The sequence below is a fragment of the Panulirus ornatus genome, chromosome 19 (assembly GCF_036320965.1).
Source record: "Panulirus ornatus isolate Po-2019 chromosome 19, ASM3632096v1, whole genome shotgun sequence".
Classification (NCBI taxonomy): Eukaryota; Metazoa; Arthropoda; class Malacostraca; order Decapoda; family Palinuridae; genus Panulirus; species Panulirus ornatus.
In genome coordinates this window covers 27480782-27501901 of record NC_092242.1, presented here as the reverse complement: position 1 = coordinate 27501901, position 21120 = coordinate 27480782, and the positions used below count along the sequence as shown (strand labels likewise).

General features: G+C 41.9%; 1 protein-coding gene across 1 annotated transcript in view; it reads right to left on the bottom strand.

The window, feature by feature from the left end:
• Positions 1-21120, bottom strand: part of muskelin (muskelin 1) — a 512022-nt gene that overhangs the window by 222792 nt on the left and 268110 nt on the right. Inside the window, exon 7 of the mRNA XM_071674329.1 lies at positions 10449-10562. Coding sequence (XP_071530430.1) covers positions 10449-10562 — 114 coding nt within the window. The remainder of the gene's footprint in view (positions 1-10448; positions 10563-21120) is intronic.

The following is a 21120-nucleotide window of genomic DNA, read 5'->3' as shown; positions in this document are numbered from 1 at the left end:
TGAGTGCTCAAATTACAGAAGTATAAGTTTCTTGAGTATTCCTGGTAAATTACATGGAGGGTATTGATTGAGAGGGTGAAGGCATGTACAGAGAATCAAATTGGGGAAGAGCAGTGTGGTTTCAGAAGTGGTAGAGGATGTGTGGATCAGGTGTTTGCTTTGAAGAATGTGTGAGAAATACTTAGAAAAGCAAATGGATTTGTATGTAGCATTTATGGATCTGGAGAAGGCATATGATAGAGTTGATAGAGAAGCTCTGTGGAAGGTATTAAGAATATATGGTGTGGGAGGCAAGTTGTTAGAAGCAGTGAAAAGTTTTTATCGAGGATGTAAGGCATGTGTATGTGTAGGAAGAGAGGAAAATGATTGGTTCTCAGTGAATGTAGGTTTGCATCAGGGGTGTGTGATGTCTCCATGGTTGTTTAATTTCTTTGTGGATGGGGTTGTTATGGAGGTGAATGCAAGAGTTTTGGAAGAGGGGTAAGTATGCAGTCTGTTGTGGATGAAAGAGCTTGGAAAGTGAGTCAGTTTTTGTTTGCTGATAAAACAGCACTGGTGGCTGATTCATGTCAGAAACTGCAGAAGCTGGTGACTGAGTTTGGTAAAGTGTGTGAAAGAAGAAAAATAAGAGTAAATGTGAATAAGAGCAAGGTTATTAGGTACAGTAGGGTTGAGGGTCAAGTCAAGTGGGAGGTAAGTTTGAATGGAGAAAAACTGGAGGAAGTGAAGTGTTTTAGATATCTGGGAGTAGATTTGGCAGCAGATGGAACCATGGAAGCGGAAGTGAATCATTGGGTGGGGGAGGGGGCGAAAGTTCTGGGAGCCTTGAAGAATGTGTGGAAGTCGAGAACATTATCTCGCAAAGCAGAAATGGGTATGTTTGAAGGAATAGTGGTTCCAACAATGTTGTATGTTTGAGAGGTGTGGGCTATGGATAGAGTTGTGCACAGGAGGGTGGATGTGCTGAAAATGAGATGTTTGAGGACAATATGTGGTGTGAGGTGGTTTGATCGAGTAATTAATAATAGGGTAAAAGAGATGTGTGGTAATAAAAAGAGTGTGGTTGAGATAGCAGAAGAGGGTGTTTTGAAATGGTTTGGTCACATGGAGAGAATAAATGAGGAAAGATTGACAAAGAGGATATATGTGTCAGAGGTGGAGGGAACGAGGAGAAGCAGTAGACCAAATTGGAGGTGGAAAGATGGAGTGAAAAAGATTTTTAGTGATCGGGGCCTGAACATGCAGGAGGGTGAAAGGCGTGCAAGGAATAGAGTGAATTGGAACGATGTGGTATACCAGGGTCGACATGCTGTCAATGGATTGGACCAGGGCGCATTATTACATGACAGCTAGAGACTTGAGTGTGAACGAATGGGGCCTTTGTTGTCTTTTCCTAGCGCTACCTCGCACATATGAGGGGGGAAGGGGTTGTCACTTTATGTGTGGCGAGGTGGCGATGGTTATGAATAAAGGCAGACAGTATGAATTATGTACATGTGTATATATGTATATGTCTGTGTGTGTATATATATATGTATACGTTGAGATGTATAGGTATGTATATTTGCGTGTGTGGACATGTATGTATATACATGTGTATGTGGGTGGGTTGGGTCATTCTTTTGTCTGTTTCCTTGCGCTACCTCGCTAACGCGGGAGACAGCGACAAAGCAAAATAAATAAATAAATAAATGAATATTATTTATCTATTTATTCATCTATTCTCTCGCTAACGCAGGAGATTGCGACAAAGGACAATAAATAAATAAATAAATAAATTCATTTGTTTATTATACTTAGTCGGTGTCTCCTGCATTATCGAGGTAGTAGACGAAAGAATGGCCCAACCCACCCACATACATATGTATATACATAAATGCCCACACACGCACATATACATACCTATACATTTCAACATATACATACATATACACAGACACATACATATATACACATGTACATATTCATATTTGCTGCCTTCATCCATTCCGATCGCAACCCCACCACACATGAAATGGCACCCCCCTCCCCCCCACGCATGGACGAGGTAGCGCTAGGAAAAGACAACAAAGGCCACATTCGTTCACACTCAGTCTCTAGTTGTCATGTGTAATATCAATAATAATAACAATAGTATGGGTATGTTTGAAGGAATAGTGGTTCCAACAATGTTGTATGGTTGCGAGGCGTGGACTATGGATAGAGTTGTGCGCAGGAGGATGGATGTGCTGGAAAGGAGATGTTTGAGGACAATGTGTGGTGTGAGGTGGTTTGATCGAGTGAGTAACGTAAGGGTAAGAGAGATGTGTGGAAATAAAAACAGCGTGGTTGAGAGAGCAGAAGAGGGTGTTTTGAAGTGGTTTGGGCACATGGAGAGAATGAGTGAGGAAAGATTGACCAAGAGGATATATGTGTCAGAGGTGGAGGGAACGAGGAGAAGAGGGAGACCAAATTGGAGGTGGAAAGATGGAGTGAAAAAGATTTTGTGTGATCGGGGCCTGAACATGCAGGAGGGTGAAAGGAGGGCAAGGAATAGAGTGAATTGGAGCGATGTGGTATACCGGGGTTGACGTGCTGTCAGTGGATTGAATCAAGGCATGTGAAGCGTCTGGGGTAATCCATGGAAAGCTGTGTAGGTGTGTATATTTGCGTGTGTGGACGTATGTATATACATGTGTATGGGGTTGTTAGGGAGGTAAATGCAAGAGTCCTGGAAAGAGGGGCAAGTATGAAGTCTGTTGGGGATGAGAGAGCTTGGGAAGTGAGTCAGTTGTTGTTCGCTGATGATACAGCGCTGGTGGCTGATTCATGTGAGAAACTGCAGAAGCTGGTGACTGAGTTTGGTAAAGTGTGTGGAAGAAGAAAGTTAAGAGTAAATGTGAATAAGAGCAAGGTTATTAGGTACAGTATGGTTGAGGGTCAAGTCAATTGGGAGGTGAGTTTGAATGGAGAAAAACTGGAGGAAGTGAAGTGTTTTAGATATCTGGGAGTGGATCTGTCAGCGGATGGAACCATGGAAGCGGAAGTGGATCATAGGGTGGGGGAGGGGGCGAAGATTTTGGGAGCCTTGAAAAATGTGTGGAAGTCGAGAACATTATCTCAGAAAGCAAAAATGGGTATGTTTGAAGGAATAGTGGTTCCAACAATGTTGTATGGTTGCGAGGCGTGGGCTATGGATAGAGTTGTGCGCAGGAGGATGGACGTGCTGGAAATGAGATGTTTGAGGAAAATGTGTGGTGTGAGGTGGTTTGATCGAGTAAGTAACGTAAGGGTAAGAGAGATGTGTGGAAATAAAAAGAGCGTGGTTGAGAGAGCAGAAGAGGGTGTTTTGAAATGGTTTGGGCACATGGAGAGAATGAGTGAGGAAAGATTGACCAAGAGGATATATGTGTCGGAGGTGGAGGGAACGAGGAGAAGAGGGAGACCAAATTGGAGGTGGAAAGATGGAGTGAAAAAGATTTTGTGTGATCGGGGCCTGAACATGCAGGAGGGTGAAAGGAGGGCAAGGAATAGAGTGAATTGGAGCGATGTGGTATACAGGGGTTGACGTGCTGTCAGTGGATCGAATCAGGGCATGTGAAGCGTCTGGGGTAAACCATGGAAAGCTGTGTAGGTATGTATATTTGCGTGTGTGGACGTGTGTATGTACATGTGTATGGGGGGGGGTTGGGCCATTTCTTTCGTCTGTTTCCTTGCGCTACCTCGCAAACGCGGGAGACAGCGACAAAGTATTAAAAAAAAAAAAAAAAAAAAAAAAACAATGAAAGGGTAAGAGAGATGAGTGGTAATAAAAAGAGTGTGGTTGAGAGAGCAGAACAGGGTGTTTTGAAATGGTTTGGTCACATGGAGAGAATGAGTGAGGAAAAATCGACAAAAAGGATATCTGTGTCTGAGGTGGAGGGAACGAGAAGTGGGAGACCAAATTGGAGATGGAAAGATGGAGTGAAAAAGATTTTGAGCTATTGGGGCCTGGACATGCAGGGGGGTGAAAGGCGTGCAAGGAATAGACTGAATTGGAACGATGTGGTATACCAGGGTCGACATGCTCTCAATGGATTGAACCAGGGCATGTGAAGTGTCTGGGATAAACCATGGAAAGTTTTATGGGGCCTGGATGTGGAAAGGGAGCTGTGGTTTCAGTGCATTATACATGACAGCTAGAGACGGAGTGTGAACGAATGTGGCCTTTGTTGTCTTTTCCTAGCGCTACCTCACACACATGTGGGGGAGGGGGGCTGTCGCTTCATGTGTGGCGGGTTGGCGACGGGAATGAATAAGGGCAGACAGTATGAATTATGTACATGTGTATATATGTATATGTCTGAGTGTGTATATATATGTATACATGGAGATGTATAGGTATGTATATGTGCGTGTGTGGACATGTATGTATATACATGTGTATGGGGGTGGGTTGGGCCATTTTTTCATCTGTTTCCCTGCGCTAACTCGCTAACGCGGGAGACAGCGACAAAGTGTAATAAATAAATTAATGAAATAATAATAATAACTAACTTTTCTCCATACATATTTGCCATTTCCCACATTAGCGAGGTAGCATTACAAACAGATGACTGTGTCTTAGAGGGAATGTCCTCATTTGGCCCACTTTGTTCTTTCTTTTGGAAAATCAAAAATGGAAGGGGAGGATTTCCAGCCTCCCGCTCCCAATAATAATAATAATAATAATAATAATAATAATAATAATAATAATAATAGTAATGATGATAATATTAATAATAGTAATGATAATAATAATAGTAATATGGGTATGTTTGAAGGAATAGTGGTTCCAACAATGTTGTATGGTTGCGAGGCGTGGGCTATGGATAGAGTTGTGCGCAGGAGGATGGATGTGCTGGAAATGAGATGTTTGGGGACAGTGTGTGGTGTGAGGTGGTTTGATCGAGTAAGTAACGTAAGGGTAAGAGAGATGTGTGGAAATGAAAAGAGCATGGTTGAGAGAGCAGAAGAGGGTGTTTTGAAATGGTTTGGGCACATGGAGAGAATGAGTGAGGATAGATTGACCAAGAGGATATATGTGTCGGAGGTGGAGGGAACGAGGAGAAGAGGGAGACCAAATTGGAGGTGGAAAGATGGAGTGAAAAAGATTTTGTGTGATCGGGGCCTGAACATGCAGGAGGGTGAAAGGAGGGCAAGGAATAGAGTGAATTGGAGCGATGTGGTATACCGGGGTTGACGTGCTGTCAGTGGATTGAATCAGGGCATGTGAAGCGTCTGGGGTAAACCATGGAAAGCTGTGTAGGTATGTATATTTGCATGTGTGGACGTATGTATATACACGTGTATGGGGGTGGGTTGGGCCATTTCTTTCGTCTGTTTCCTTGCGCTACCTCGCAAACGCGGGAGACAGCGACAAAGCAAAAAAAAAAAAAAAAATAGTAATAATAATATATATACACATACATATGCATTTATACACATGTTCATTCATACTTGCTTGCCCTCATGCATTCCAAGCGCCACCCTGCCCCACAGGAAACAGCATCGCCACCCGTTGCATCAGCGAGGTAGCAACAGGAAACATAAGAAATGCCACATGTGCTCACATACATACACAAGCTGTCATATGCAATGCACCAAACCACAGCTTCCTATCCACATCCATGCCCCACAGACCTTTCTATAGTTTCACATGTCCTAATTCATTCCAACGACAGCATCTAAAATTTGGTCACCCCACTTGACAAAACATATAGATCAAATGAAAGTGGTCTAATAAGGTTATAAAAAATGGTACCTGAAATACGACTAATATACTAGGATAAGTTAGTATCTCAGATTCTGCCCAAAGTGGAAGCAAAATAAAGAAGGGAAAACATGACAACTGGTAGGTTGGAGTAGTTGGTGTGCAGCCATCGACCAAAGAGGTATATTACAGGTTCTACACACTTGTTTTACTAGGAGGGCTAGTGACAGCTGCATAGTGAGCCTGCATTCTAATGGTTGTCAAGTTACACTCCTCTGACCCAGTTGGCTATCTTTACTTTCTGCCTATCCCACACCAGGACCACTGGCATTCTGTCCACAAACATAAAGTCTCTCCATCTCACATATAATTCTTCAGACTACTTAACTCTCACAACTCATTCTACATAACTCTTGATTTTTCCTATAGTGTGCTATACACAAGCCTTATCTTTTGGCAAAATGGTAGGAGGAATAGATAGGAGTAGCTGGTAGGAACATTAGACAAGAGCATTAGGTAGAAGAAGTAAGAATATTGGCTGGGAGCATTAGGCAAAGCTGATGGGTTGGAACCTTTTGTAGGCATTTCAGGCAGAAGCAGTCAGCAGACACTCTAAGTAGGAGCCTCTAAAAATACTGTGCTACAGTTGACCTTTCCCATTAGCCTCTTAAGGGTGATGCATTAAAGGCTAAAAAGCAGCAATAGAGTTCACCAGTTATGCAGGCTCTTTTGCTGTTGCCACCCCCTTGAGAGAGTTCCTGAAGGGAACAGGTACCAGAGATACTGACAGATAGGAAGATAGACATAAAAATTTTCAACTCTGAATGAAAATGAAAATGACACACCAAGTAAAAAAATAGGTCAGAAAGTAAATTAAGTTCTTCTATAGTAATACAATAGTGGATGAAGAATAAATGTAAAGTTATGAGACTTTGACTGTAATCTTTATTACACTTTGTCACAGTCTCCCGCGTTAGCGAGGTAGCGCAAGGAAACAGATGAAAGAATGGCCCAACCCATCCACATACACATGTATAAACATACACATCCACATACACATGTATAAACATACACATCCACATACACATGTATAAACATACACATCCACAAATGCACATATACATACCTATACATTTTAACGTATACATATATATACATAAACAGACATATACATATAATACACACATGTACATAATTCATACTTGCTGCCTTTATTCATTCCCATTGCCACCCTGCCACACATGAAATAGCATCCCCCTTCCCCCCGCAAGGTAGCACTAGGAAAGGACAAAAGTCCGTAATCATTCACACTCAGTCTCTAGCTGTCATGTGTAATGCACCGAAAGCACAGCTCCCTTTCGACATCCAGGCTCCACAAAACTTTCCAAGGTTTACCCCAGACGCTTCACATGCCCTGGTTCAATCCAATGACAGCACATCAACCCCAACATACCACATCGTTCCAATTCACTCTATTCCTTGTACGCCTTTCACCCGCCTACATGTTCAGGCCCCAATCGCTCAAAATCTTTTTCACTCCATCCTTCCACCTCCAATTTGGTCTCCCATTTCTCCCTGTTCCCTCCACCTCTGACACATATATCCTCTTTGTCAATCTTTCCTCATTCATTCTCTCCATGTGACTAAACCATTTCAATTCACCCTCTTCTGCTCTCTCGACCACACTCTTTTAATCATCACACACCTCTCTCACCCTTTCATTACTTACTCGATCAAACCACCTCACACCACATATTGTCCTCAAACATCTCATTTCCAACACATCCACCCTCCTCCACACAACCCTATCTATAGCCCATGCCTCACAAACATATAACATTGTTGGTACCACTTTTCCTTCAAACATACCCATTTTTGCTCTCCGAGATAACATTCTCACCTTCCACACATTCTTCAACGCTCCCAGAACGTTCGCCCCTTCCCCCATCCTGTGACTCACTTCCGCTTCCATGGTTCCATCCGCTGCTAAATCCACTCCCAGATATCTAAGACACTTCACTTCCTCCAGTTTTTCTCCATTCAAACTAACCTCTCAATTTACTTGTCCCTCAACACTACTGAACCCAATAACCTAATAGCCACCAGCGATGTATCATCAGCGAACAACAACTGACTCACTTCCTAAGCCCTCTCATCTACAACAGACTGCATACTTGCCCCTCTCTCCAAAACTCTTGCATTCACCTCCCTAACAAACCCCATCCATAAACAAATTAAACAACCATGGAGACATCGCACATCCTTGCCCCAAACCGAGATTCACTGGGAACAAATCACTTTCCTCTCTTCCTCCTCGTACACATGCCTCACATCCTCGATAAAAACTTTTCACTGCTTCTAGCAACTTAATTCCCACACCATATACTCTTAATACCTTCTACAGAGCATCTCTATCAACTGTAACATATGCCTTCTCTAGATCCATAAATGCTACATAAAAATCCATGTTTTTCTAAGTATTTCTCACATACATTGTTCAAAGCAAACCCCTGATCCATACATCCTCTACCACTTCTGAAACCATACTGCCCTTGCCCAATCTGATGCTCTGTACATGCCTTCACCCTCTCAATCTATACCCTCCCATATGATTTCCCAAGAATACTCAACAAACTTATACCTCTGTAATTTGAAAACTCACCTTTGTCCCCTTTGCCTTTGTACAACGGCACTATGCAAGCATTCTGCCAACCCTCAGGCACTTCACCATGAACTATTCAAACACTGAATATCCTCACCAACTAGTCAACAAAACAGTCACCTCCTTTTTTAATAAACTCCACAGCAATACCATCCAAACCTGCCACCTTGCCGGCTTTCATCTTCCGCAAAGCTTTCGCTACCTCTTCTCTGTTTACCAAATCATTCTACCTGATTCTCTCACTTCGCACAACACCTCGACCAAAACACACTATATCTGCTACTCTATCGTCAAACACATTCAACAAACCTTCAAAATCCTCATTCCATCTCCCTCTCACTTCACCAGTACTTGTTATTACCTCCCCATTTGCCCCCTTCACCGACGTTCCCATTTGTTCTCTTCTCTTACGCACTTTATTTACCTCCTTCCAAAACATATTTTCATTCTCCCTAAAATTTAACGATACTCACTCACCCCAACTCTCATTTGCCCTCTTTTTCACCTCTTGCACCTTTCTCTTGACCTCTTGCCTCTTTCTTTTATACATCTCCCAGTCATTTGCACTATTTCCCTGCAAAAATCATCCAAATGCCTCTCTCTTCTCTTTCACTAACAGTCTTACTCCTTCATCCCACCACTCACTACCCTTTCTAATCTTCCTACCTCCCACCTTTCTCATGCCAAAAGCATCTTTTGCACAAGCTGTCACTGCTTCCCTATATACATCCCATTCCTCCCCCATTCCCCTTACATCATTTCCTCTCACCTTTTTCCATTCTGCGCTCAATCTCTCCTAGTACTTCCTCACACAAGTCTCCTTTCCAAGCTCACTTACTCTCACCACTCTCTTCAACCCAACATTCTCTCTACTTTCCTGAAAACCTCTACATATATTCACCTTTGCCTCCACAAGATCATGATCACACATCCCTCCATTTGCCCCTCTAAGCACATTAATATCCAAAAGTCTCTCTTTCACACGCCTGTCAATTAACACGTAATCCAACAATGCTCTGGCCATCTCTCCTACTTACATATGTATAATTATGTATATCTCTCTTTTTAAGCCAGGTATTCCCAATCACCAGTCCTTTTTCAGCACATTAATCTACAAGCTCTTCACCATTTCCATTTACAACACTGAACACCCCATGAACACCAATTATACCTTCAACTGCCACATCACTCACCTTTGCATTCAAATCACCATCACTATACCCTGGCCTTGTCCATCAAAGCTGCTAACACACCCACTCTGCTGCTCCCAAAACACTTGCCTCTCATGATCTTTCTTCTCATAACCAGGTGCATATGCACCAATAATCACCCATCTCTCTCCATCCACTTTCAGTTTTACCCACACCAATCTAGGGTTTACTTTCTTACACTCTATCACATACTCCCATAACTCCTGCTTCAGGAGTAGTGCTACTCCTTTCTCTGCTCTTGTCCTCTCACCAACCCCTGACTTTAATCCCAAGACATTCCCAAACCACTCTTCCCCTTTACCCTTGAGCTTCATTTCACTCAGAGCCGAATCATCCAGGATCCTTTCCTCAAACATACTATCTATCTCTCCTATTTTCTCATCTTGGTTACATCCACACACATTTAGACACCTCAATCTACATATATAAATATACAAAGTGCATGATATCAAAATGAAACTTAAGTAATGAGACTTCATCAATGCCAAATTCTCTGTGCTTATATACAAAGAGGTAATCACAAATTCACAATAAAAACCTTGTTTACATTAGCAAAATATTATGGGAAACCTGTTGCTTATAAGTAGTTTCCAAATTAAGAAAGGTTATTCAAATACAAAAATCTACTCTCTTGGGGCCCTACTGAGTACAGTGTAATACAGAAACCTCACCAAACTGTAGATGGGGTCCTTTTTCTCTTGAGAATAAACTTTTCAAATCTGATAAATCTGATTCTTAGTCTACAATGATATACAGAAATGGTTTGAAAGTTACTCCTCCCAACTAGCTAATCAGTAAAAATGGCACCACTTAACTCAGATCAATTCTGTCATTCATGCTGCAGAAAATAAGATACCACACTTACTTTGAGGTTCTCAGGAACACGTAAGGCAGAGTCTAGGTAACGACCAAGAGTAAAAATCTGACGGCGCTCAGGATCTAAACACATCTTATGGCAAGAACGGGCACTTGGACCTCCCTGGAATACATATTATTTGTATCAACTTGTTGATATTTAGTTTAAACATCATAGTCACCCCAAGACCAATTCCTCTAAATGAGTCATGGTTATTCATAACCTTTCCAAAGGCTCCTACTGCCCAAGACTGTGTTATTTCCAGTAGAAAGGAATTGTACACTCCTTTAGGGTAATTAGTTCTTAGATAAGACTTTACCCCAATGGTAAAATCTCATAAAATGTGACTTTTCACTCAAGGTATATCCATGGGCAGGAAGAATTCAATAACTTCTAGATTATATTACAGATTATTTCATACTTGATCGCCATTTCCCGCATTATCAAGTTAGCATCAGGAACAATCGAAGAAAGGCTGCAACTGCTCACATCCATTCTCAAGCTGTCATGTGTAATTCATCAAAGCCACTGTTCCCTATCCATAACCAGGCCCCACAGACCTTTCCATGGTTTGCCTGGACACTTCACACATTCTGGTTCAGTCCATTGACAGAATATCAACCCCAGTGTATCACATCGTTCCAATTCACTCTATCCCATGCACGCATATTCGGGCCATGATGTGATCTCCCCGTTCTCCTTGTTCCCCCCACTTCTGACGCATATATCCTCTTGTCAAATTTTCATCACTCATTCTCTCCGTATGTCAACCACTTCAGCAGGCCCTCTTCAGCTTTCTCAACCACACTCTTTTTATTACCATACATCTCTCTTGTCCTTTCATTACTTACTCTATCAAACCACTTACATCATATACTGTCTTCAAACATTTAATTTCTAACAAATCCACACTCCTCTGCACAGCCAATGCCTCACACCCATATAATACTGTTCACACTATCATTCCTTCAAACACCCATTTTGCCATCCCAGACAATGTTCTCTCTTTCTAAACATTCTTCAGCACTCCCAGAACCTTGATCCCCTCACCCACCCCATGACTCACTTCTGCTTCCTTAGTTCCATTCCCTGCCATGTCCACTCCAGGGTATCTAAAGCACTTCATTTCTACCAAGTTTTCTATATTCAAACTCACACCCTAACTATCCTGTCTCATCCCTGCTAAACTTAATAACCTTGCTTTTATTCACATTTACTCAGTCACCAACTTCTGCAGTTTCTCATTTGAACCTGCCACCAGTACTGTATCATTAGCAAATAACTACTGACCTACTTCTCTGGCCTTCTTATCCCCCACAGACTGCATACTCACCCCTCTCTCCAAGACTCTTGCACTTACCTCACAACAGCATCCACAAATATATTGAACAACCATGGTGACATCACACACCCCTGCTGCAGACTGACCTTCCCTTGGAACTATTCACTTCCCTCTCTTCTTTCCTGTAGACAAGCCTTACACCAATGAAAGAAACTTCACAGTGCTTCTAGTAGCTTTCATACCACACCAAATATTCGTAAGAACTTCCAAAAGCATCTATGAACCGTGTCATATGCCAGATCCATAAATGCCACACACAAATCCATCTGTTTTTCAAAGTATTTCTCACACACATTCTTTAAAGCAAACACCTGATCCATATATCCTCAACCACTTCTAAAACCACTCTGCTCCTCCCCAGTTTGATCCTCTGTACAAGCCTTCACTCTCCCAATCAATACCCTCCCATACAACTGACCAGGATTACTCAAGAAACCTATACCTCTGTAGTGTGAACACTCATCTTTATCACCCTTGCCTTTATACAATGGCACTATACATCCATTTTGCCTACCCTCAGGCAACTCACCATTATCCATACATACAATGAAAATTCTTACCAACCAATCAAGAACAGCCATCCCCTTTCTTAATAAATTTGCTGCTATACCATCCACTTCAGCTGCCTTGCTGCATTTCATCTTATGCAAGGCTTTCACCACCTCTTCTTCAACTCTACAACAAACTATTCTCCACTATTCTCTTACTCTGCACACCTCCCTGATCAAAATACCCTACACCAGCCACTCTATCATCAAAAACATTTAACAGTCCTTCAAAATACTCACCCCACCTCCTTGTTAACACCTCCCTTTTTGAGTGAGTGTGTCAGCAGTTTTGATTTAAATGCAAGTGAGTAATTGGAAGTTGAGGGTATAGGAATGGGGTAACCGATATTGTGAATAAGAAATGGAAAAGCTTGTGGAGTTGTGTGCAGAAAAAGGTATGGCATTTAGGAACACTTGCTATACATATAGATGGATGAGCTGGAAAGATGGTAAGGGGGATTATTGAATAAAATAATACTTGATAGGCATGCAAAAGACAGACTCTTAGATGTAAAAGGGTTGAAAGACAGCTGGTGGGATGTCTGATCATTACCTGTGGAAGCAAATGTGAAAATTTGTACCAGAGAAGTTTTTGGAAGAGACGAAATGATATGAGTGAGAAGATGGTGGTTAAAGTAAGCAAGCTTGGAAGAGATGTGGGAAAAAATACCAAAAGAGACTGGGTGTAAAAAGGCAAAATGTGTGAGTAAACAATATCAGAGGAGGAGATAAAGAGTGAGAGATATTGAAGAAGGCAGTACTGGCATCTGCAAAAAAAAAGTACAGCATGGGGAAGGAAGGAGGGGGGCAAATGAGAGAGGTTAGTGCTTGGTAGGATGATAATAAAGTAATGTTACTAGTGAAAGAGATAAGAGAGATGCATAGGTGGTACTTACAAGGAGGGAGTGCAAAGGAATGGGAGATGAACAAAAGAAAGTGGCAGGAAGTTCAAGATGATGATGCAGGGATTCAAAAAGAGGGCAAATGAAAGTTGGGGTGATAAATATCTGTACACTGAAGAGAGATTTGAATGTTTTGGTTCAAATTTAACAGTGAAAACAAAGAAAAATTGGGAATATCAGAGAGGGAGCAAATAGGGAAGTGATAACAGGTGGTGATGAGGTCAAGAGGAAGTGGAATGAGTATTATGAAGGATTGTTGAATGTACTTGATGACAGGGTGGCATGTGTAGAATGCTTGGGTCTGGTGCAAACCTGGTGCATATCCGGTGATGTCTTCAGGAGTATTCACTCCCACAGAAGCCACAACCCTCAGGCCCTAATAGCCCATATAGCCTGGTTGGCCTGGTACACTTTGTAAGTATTTGTCCCATGAACTCTTAAACCTCCCTTACTGTGCATCCCAACCTGTTTCCAATGGCAGCTGGAACAGTGCTGAAGAGTTTAAGGTGTTCTCTCTTTTTGTGCATACTGCACCTTTGGATTTCAGAGGAAGTATTTTACAAAGTCCCCTATGCCTGTAGTGCCAGTAGGATGTTACTTCAAATGTTAGTTGGGACCAAACCTTCTAGGATTTTCCAGATATAAATGAAGATATAACTTTCCTGTTACTGCTCCAGGGAGTATTGCCACAGAAATTTCAACCATTCCTAGTATTCCTGGGAAAATATATGGGAAGGTATTGATTGAAAGGGTGAAGGCATGTACAGAGCATCAGATTGGGGAAGAGCAGTGTGGTTTCAGAAGTGGTAGAGGATGTGTGGATCAGGTGTTTCCTTTGAAGAATGTATGTGAGAAATACCTAGAAAAACAAATGGATTTGTATGTAGCATTTATGGATCTGAAGAAGGCATATGATAGAGTTGAGAGAGATGCTTTGTGGAAGGTATTAAGAGTATATGGTGTGGGAGGCAAGTTGCTAGAAGCAGTGAAAAGTTTTTATCTAGGATATAAGGCATGTGTACGAGTAGGAAGAGAGGAAAGTGACTGGGTCCTAGTGAATGTTGGTTTGCGGCAAGGGTGCGTGATGTCTCCATGGTCGTTTAATATGCTTATGGATGGGGTTGTTAGGGAGGTATGTTTGAAGGAATAGTGGTTCCAGCAATGTTATATGGTTGCGAGGGATGGGCTATAGACAGGGTTGTGCGGAGGATGGTGGATGTATTGGAAATGAGATGCTTGAGAACAATATGTAGTGTGAGGTGGTTTGATTGAGTAAGTAATGAAAGGGTAAGAGAGATGTGTGGAAATAAAAAGAGTGTGGTTGAGAGAACAGAAAAGGGTGTATTGAAAGGGTCTGGTCATGGAGAGAATGAGAGAGGAAAGATTTACAAAGAGGATGTATGTGTCTAAGGGTGGAGGGAACGAGAAGAAGTGGGAGACCAAATTGGAGATGGGAGGATGGCGTGAAAAAGATTTTGAGCGATAAGGGCCTGAACATGCAGGAGGGTGAAAGGCGTGCAAGGAATAGAGTGAACTGGAACGATGTGGTATACCAGGGTCGACGTGCTGTCAATGAATTGAACCAGGGCATGTGAAGCGTCTGGGATAAACCATGGAAAGTTTTGTGGGGCCTGGATGTGGAAAGGGAGCTGTGGCTTTGGTGCATCATACATGACAGCTAGAGACTGAGTGTGAACGAATGTGGCCTTCGTTGTCTTTTCCTAGCGCTGCCGCGCGAAAGGGCAGGGGTTGTCATTTCATGTGTGGCGTGGTGGCAACAGAAATGAATAAAGGCAGCAAGTATGAATTAATGGACATGCGAGTATATGCATATGTTTGTGTATGTAAATATATGTAAACGCTGAAATGTATAGGTATGTATATGTGCGTGTGTGGACGTGTATGTCGGTCCGTTGGGCCATTCTTTTGTCTGTTTCCTCGTGCTACCTCAATAAAGTGGGAGACAGTGACAAAGTATAATAAATGAATAAGTAAATCCTAGTAATTAAGTTCCTTTATCACATTAATATGGGCAATTGGAGATCTCTGAACACTTTCTCATTCCACAGTTTTGCCAACCTCATATGGGATGTTAGAACGAAACAATGTTCACTTCATGAAAAAATAAGTGCTTTGAATAATATCATCATTGGTGTTTCTTATGTTGCCATGAAAGTCCGCAGGACCCTGCCTGCCATCCTTTTGCATGAGGCAACCATTGTTTTCTTTTGTTTGCTGAAAGTTAGTTTGTTTAACATTGTTATTCCAAGGTCTTTCACACTATTCAACTAGTTTATGATAATGTCTGTGTCTGTTTGATATTCTATGGCTTTTGATTTCTTTTTCCATACCTGAGGAGATGAAACTTATCTCCACCAAAAAAATATGTAGTTCTTAGTTGCCCAGTTGCAGCATTTGTTTATGCCTCTCTCTGGCATTTCCAGATCTATTTTGAATTTCATAATATAATTCTATCATCTGCAAAGGATGATATGAAACTGTGGCTTCTGTTTGTGTTAATGTCAGATATAAATAATGAGGAACATGATGGGTGTAAGTAAGTTCCTTGGTGGAATGAGCTTTTTACTGTGGAAGCATGGCAGATGGCATGGTTTTTAACTACATGCTGGGATCTGTTAGATAAAAAGCTGTATATCTATTTTCTAATTTTTCCAGTTATTCCCATCTGTTGCATCTTATGTGCAATGAGACCATGGTCATATATGTCAAATGCTTTTGCAAGGTAGGTGTAAATCATGTCAGCATTTTCTTTGCTTTCCAGAGCTTCAGCAATCCTATCATTGTGGTCAAGCAGCTGAGACAGGCAAGATCTTACTTCCCTGAACCAATGTTGCCCTGGGTTATGTAGATTGTTTACTTCCATGAACTCAGTCAGCTTGCCTCTTATGACATTCAAAGATTTTAATGATGTGCAGTGTTAATGCTATCAGTTGATTGTTTTTTTTGGACTGCTTTACTTTCATTACTGTGGAGTACGAAAAAAGAGTCAGTTTCAGACTCTCGGGAATGATGCCAGAATCTAGACCTTTTCTCAAGATGATATGTAGTGGATGTGCAAAAAGTATCTTCCATTTCTTTATCGAGTTCTATGAGTCTGGGCCTCTCTCAATGGCCCACTTGAAGTCTTGCACTGAGGTGGTGATATCTGCTATGTGTGCAACTGGGGATTACTTTTTAGGAAAAAGTCTGTAGTTATTTATCTTTTTCACTTCCTGTAGAGTGTCGGTCTTATTGTTGTAACCTACACCATTTGTTTCTTCTTGCTAGTCTGTTGCGTGTTTCCCACTGTGTAACAGGCACCTTACTGATAACATCCTTCTTATTCATCCATTTACTATTAAAACTGAAATTACTGAAAACCCCTCCACCGGTACATGTGTTCTGAACAGGTGATTTAACATCCAAACTTGTTTTTACCATGATTATGATGTGATCAAAGTGCAGTGTTTGAGATGGTAATGTCACATATTAAGTCCACTTTATTCGTAAGGATTAATGTTGGTTTTGTTATTCACTGACTAAGATAGAATTTTCACATAGCTTCAACATCTCTCTTTTTGCAGCTGTTCATCTGAGCTGCTTCGAGTGTCAGCACTTTCAGCTTTGATGTTACTTCCTTAAATGATGTTATTTCCTCCTCTGAAGAGGTCAAGATGAATTCATGGGCTACCCAGGGTCGATAAAATGAGCACCTGGCATGCAAGGAATAGAGTGAATTGAAACAATATGGTATACCGGGGTCGATATGCTGTTGATGGACTGAACCAGAGCATGTGAAACATCTGGGGTAAACCATGGAAAGGTCTGTGGGGCCTGGATGTGGAGAGGGAGCTGTGGCTTTAGTGCATTACACGTGACAGCTTGAGACTGAAAGTGAATGAATGTGGCCTTTTTTGTTCTGTTTCCTGGCACTACCTTGCTGATGTGGGGGGCTAACGATGCTGGTTCAGGGCAGGGTGGCACCAGAAATGGATGAGGGCAAGCAAATATGAATATGTACAAGTGTACATATGTGTACATCTGTGTATGTGTAGGTATATGTATGTATAGGTGTTTATGTTGACATGTATATGTATGTATACGTACGTGTATGGACGTTTATGTATATATACATATATGAGTGGATAGGCCATTCTTTGTATATTTCTTGGCGTTACCTCGCTGATGCAGGAAACATGATCAAGTATAATAAATACGTAGTATGCTTGATGAAAGGAACCTGGATGTTTTGGCTCTCAGTGAAACGAAGCTCAAGGGTAAAGGGGAAGAGTGGTTTGGGAATGTCTTGGGAGTAAAGTTAGGGGTTAGTGAGAAGACAAGAGCAAGGGAAGGAGTAGCACTACTCCTGAAACAAGAGATGTGGGAGTATGTGATAGAATATAAGAAAGTAAATTCTAGATTAATATGGGTAAAACTGAAAGTTGATGGAGAGAGATGGGTGATTATTGGTGCATATGCACCTGGGAATGAGAAGAAAGATCATGAGAGGCAAGTGTTTTGGAAGCAGCTGAATATGTTAGTGGCTTTGATGCACAAGACCGGTTATAGTGATGGGTGATTTGAATGCAAAGGTGAGTAATGTGGCAGTTCAGGGAATAATTGGTATACATGGGGTGTTCAGTGTTGTAAATGGAAATGGTGAAGAGCTTGTAGATTTATGTGCTGAAAAAGGACTGGTGATTGGGAATACCTGGTTTAAAAAGCGAGATATACATAAGAATACATACGTAAGTAGGAGAGATGGCCAGAGAGCATTATTGGATTACGTGTTAATTGATAGGCGGACGAAAGAGAGACTTTTCGATGTTGATGTGCTGAGAGGTGCAACTGGAGGGATGTCTGATCATTATCTTGTGGAGGCGAAGGTGAAGATTTGTAGGGGTTTTCAGAAAAGAAGAGAGAATGTTGGGGTGAAGAGAGTAGTGAGAGTAAATGAGCCTGGGAAAGAGACTTGTGTGAGGAAGTACCAGGAGAGACTGAGTACAGAATGGAAAAAGGTGAGAACAAAGGAGGTATGGAGAGTGGGGGAGGAATGGAATGTATTTCGGGAAGCAGTGATGGCTTGCGCAAAAGATGCTTGTGGCATGAGAAGCGTGGTAGGTGGGTTGATTAGAAAAGGTAGTGAGTGGTGGGATGAAGAAGTAAGATTATTAGAGAAAGAGAAGAGAGAGGCATTTGGACGATTTTTGCAGGGAAAAAATGCAAATGAGTGGGAGATGTATAAAAGAAAGAGGCAGGAGGTCAAGAGAAAGGTGCAAGAGGTGAAAAAAGAGGGCAAATGAGAGTTGGGCTGAGAGAGTATCATTGAATTTTAGGGAGAATAAAAAGATGTTTTGGAAGGAGGTAAATAAAGTGCATAAGACAAGAGAGCAAATGGGAACTTCAGTGAAGGGGGCTAATGGGGAGGTGATAACAAGTAGTGGTGATGTAAGATGTAGTGAGTATTTTGAAGGTTTGTTGAATGTGTCTGATGATATAGTGGCAGATATAGGGTGTTCTGGTCGAGGTGGTGTGCAAAGTGAGAGGGTTAGGGAAAATTATTTGGTAAACAGAGAAGAGGTAGTGAAAGCTTTGCGGAAGATGAAAGCTGGCAAGGCAGCAGCTTTGGATGGTATTGCAGTGGAATTTATGAAAAAAGGGGGTGACTGTATTGTTGACTGGTTGGTAAGGTTATTTAATGTATGTATGAGTCATGTTGAGGTGCCTGAGGATTGGCAGAATACTTCCATAGTGCCATTGTACAAAGCCAAAGGGGATAAGAGTGAGTGTTCAAATTACAGAGGTATAAGTATATGGTTGTTTAATTTGTTTATGGATGGGGTTGTTAGGGAGGTAAATGCAAGAGTTTTGGAAAGAGGGGCAAGTATGAAGTCTGTTGGGGATGAGAGAGCTTGGGAAGTGAGTCAGTTGTTGTTCGCTGATGATACAGCGCTGGTGGCTGATTCATGTGAGAAACTGCAGAAGCTGGTGACTGAGTTTGGTAAAGTGTGTGGAAGAAGAAAGTTAAGAGTAAATGTGAATAAGAGCAAGGTTATTAGGTACAGTAGGGTTGAGGGTCAAGTCAATTGGGAGGTGAGTTTGAATGGAGAAAAACTGGAGGAAGTGAAGTGTTTTAGATATCTGGGAGTGGATCTGGCAGCGGATGGAACCATGGAAGCGGAAGTGGATCATAGGGTGGGGGAGGGGGCGAAAATCCTGGGGGCCTTGAAGAATGTGTGGAAGTCGAGAACATTATCTCGGAAAGCAAAAATGGGTATGTTTGAAGGAATAGTGGTTCCAACAATGTTGTAAGGTTGCGAGGCGTGGGCTATGGATAGAGTTGTGCGCAGGAGGATGGATGTGCTGGAAATGAGATGTTTGAGGACAATGTGTGGTGTGAGGTGGTTTGATCGAGTGAGTAACGTAAGGGTAAGAGAGATGTGTGGAAATAAAAAGAGCGTGGTTGAGAGCGCAGAAGAGGGTGTTTTGAAGTGGTTTGGGCACATGGAGAGGATGAGTGAGGAAAGATTGACCAAGAGGATATATGTGTCGGAGGTGGAGGGAACAAGGAGAAGAGGGAGACCAAATTGGAGGTGGAAAGATGGCGTGAAAAAGATTTTGTGTGATCGGGGCCTGAACATGCAGGAGGGTGAAAGGAGGGCAAGGAATAGAGTGAATTGGAGCGATGTGGTATACCGGGGTTGACGTGCTGTCAGTGGATTGAAGCAGGGCATGTGAAGCGTCTGGGGTAAACCATGGAAAGCTGTGTAGGTATGTATATTTGCGTGTGTGGACGTATGTATATACATGTGTATGGGGGGGGTTGGGCCATTTCTTTCGTCTGTTTCCTTGCGCTACCTCGCAAACGCGGGAGACAGCGACAAAGTATAATAAAAATAATAAAAAAAAAAGTTTGTTGAGTATTCCTGGTAAATGATAAGGAGGGTATTGATTGAGAGGGTGAAGGCATGTATAGAGCATCAGAATGGGGAAGAGCAGTGTGGTTTCAGAAGTGGTAATGGATGTGTGGATCAGGTGTTTGCTTTGAATAATGTATGTGAGAAATACTTAGAAAAGCAAATGGATTTGTATTGAGCATTTATGGATCTGGAGAAGGCATATGATAGGGTTGATAGAGATGCTCTATGGAAGGTATTAAGAATATATGGTATGGGAGGCAAGTTGTTAGAAGCAGTGAAAACTTTTTATCGAGGATGTAATGCATGTGTGCGTGTAGGAAGAGAGGAAAGTGATTGGTTCTCAGTGAATGTAGGTTTGCGGCAGGGGTTTGGTCTCCAGATTGGGGTGTCTAAATGTGTGTGGATGTAACCAAGATGTGAAAAAAGGAGAGATAGGTAGTATGTTTGAGGAAAGGAACCTGGATGTTTTGGCTCTGAGTGAAACGAAGCTCAAGGGTAAAGGGGAAGAGCGGTTTGGGAATGTCTTGGGAGTAAAGTCAGGGGTTAGTGAGAGGACAAGAGCAAGGGAAGGAGTAGCACTACTCCTGAATCAGGAGTTGTGGGAGTATGTGATAGAATGTAAGAAAGTAAATTCTAGATTAATATGGGCAAAACTGAAAGTTGATGGAGAGAGATAGGTGATTACTGGTGCATATGCACCTGGGCATGAGAAGAAAGATCATGAGAGGCAAGTGTTTTGGGAGCAGCTGAATGAGTGTGTTAGTGGTTTTGATGCACAAGACCGGGTTATAGTGTTGGGTGATTTGAATGCAAAGGTGAGTAATGTGGCAGTTGAGGGAATAATTGGTATATATGGGATGTTCAGTGTCGTAAATGGAAATGGTGAAGAGCTTGTAGATTTATGTGCTGAAAAAGGACTGGTGATTGGGAATACCTGGTTTAAAAAGCGAGATATACATAAGTATACGT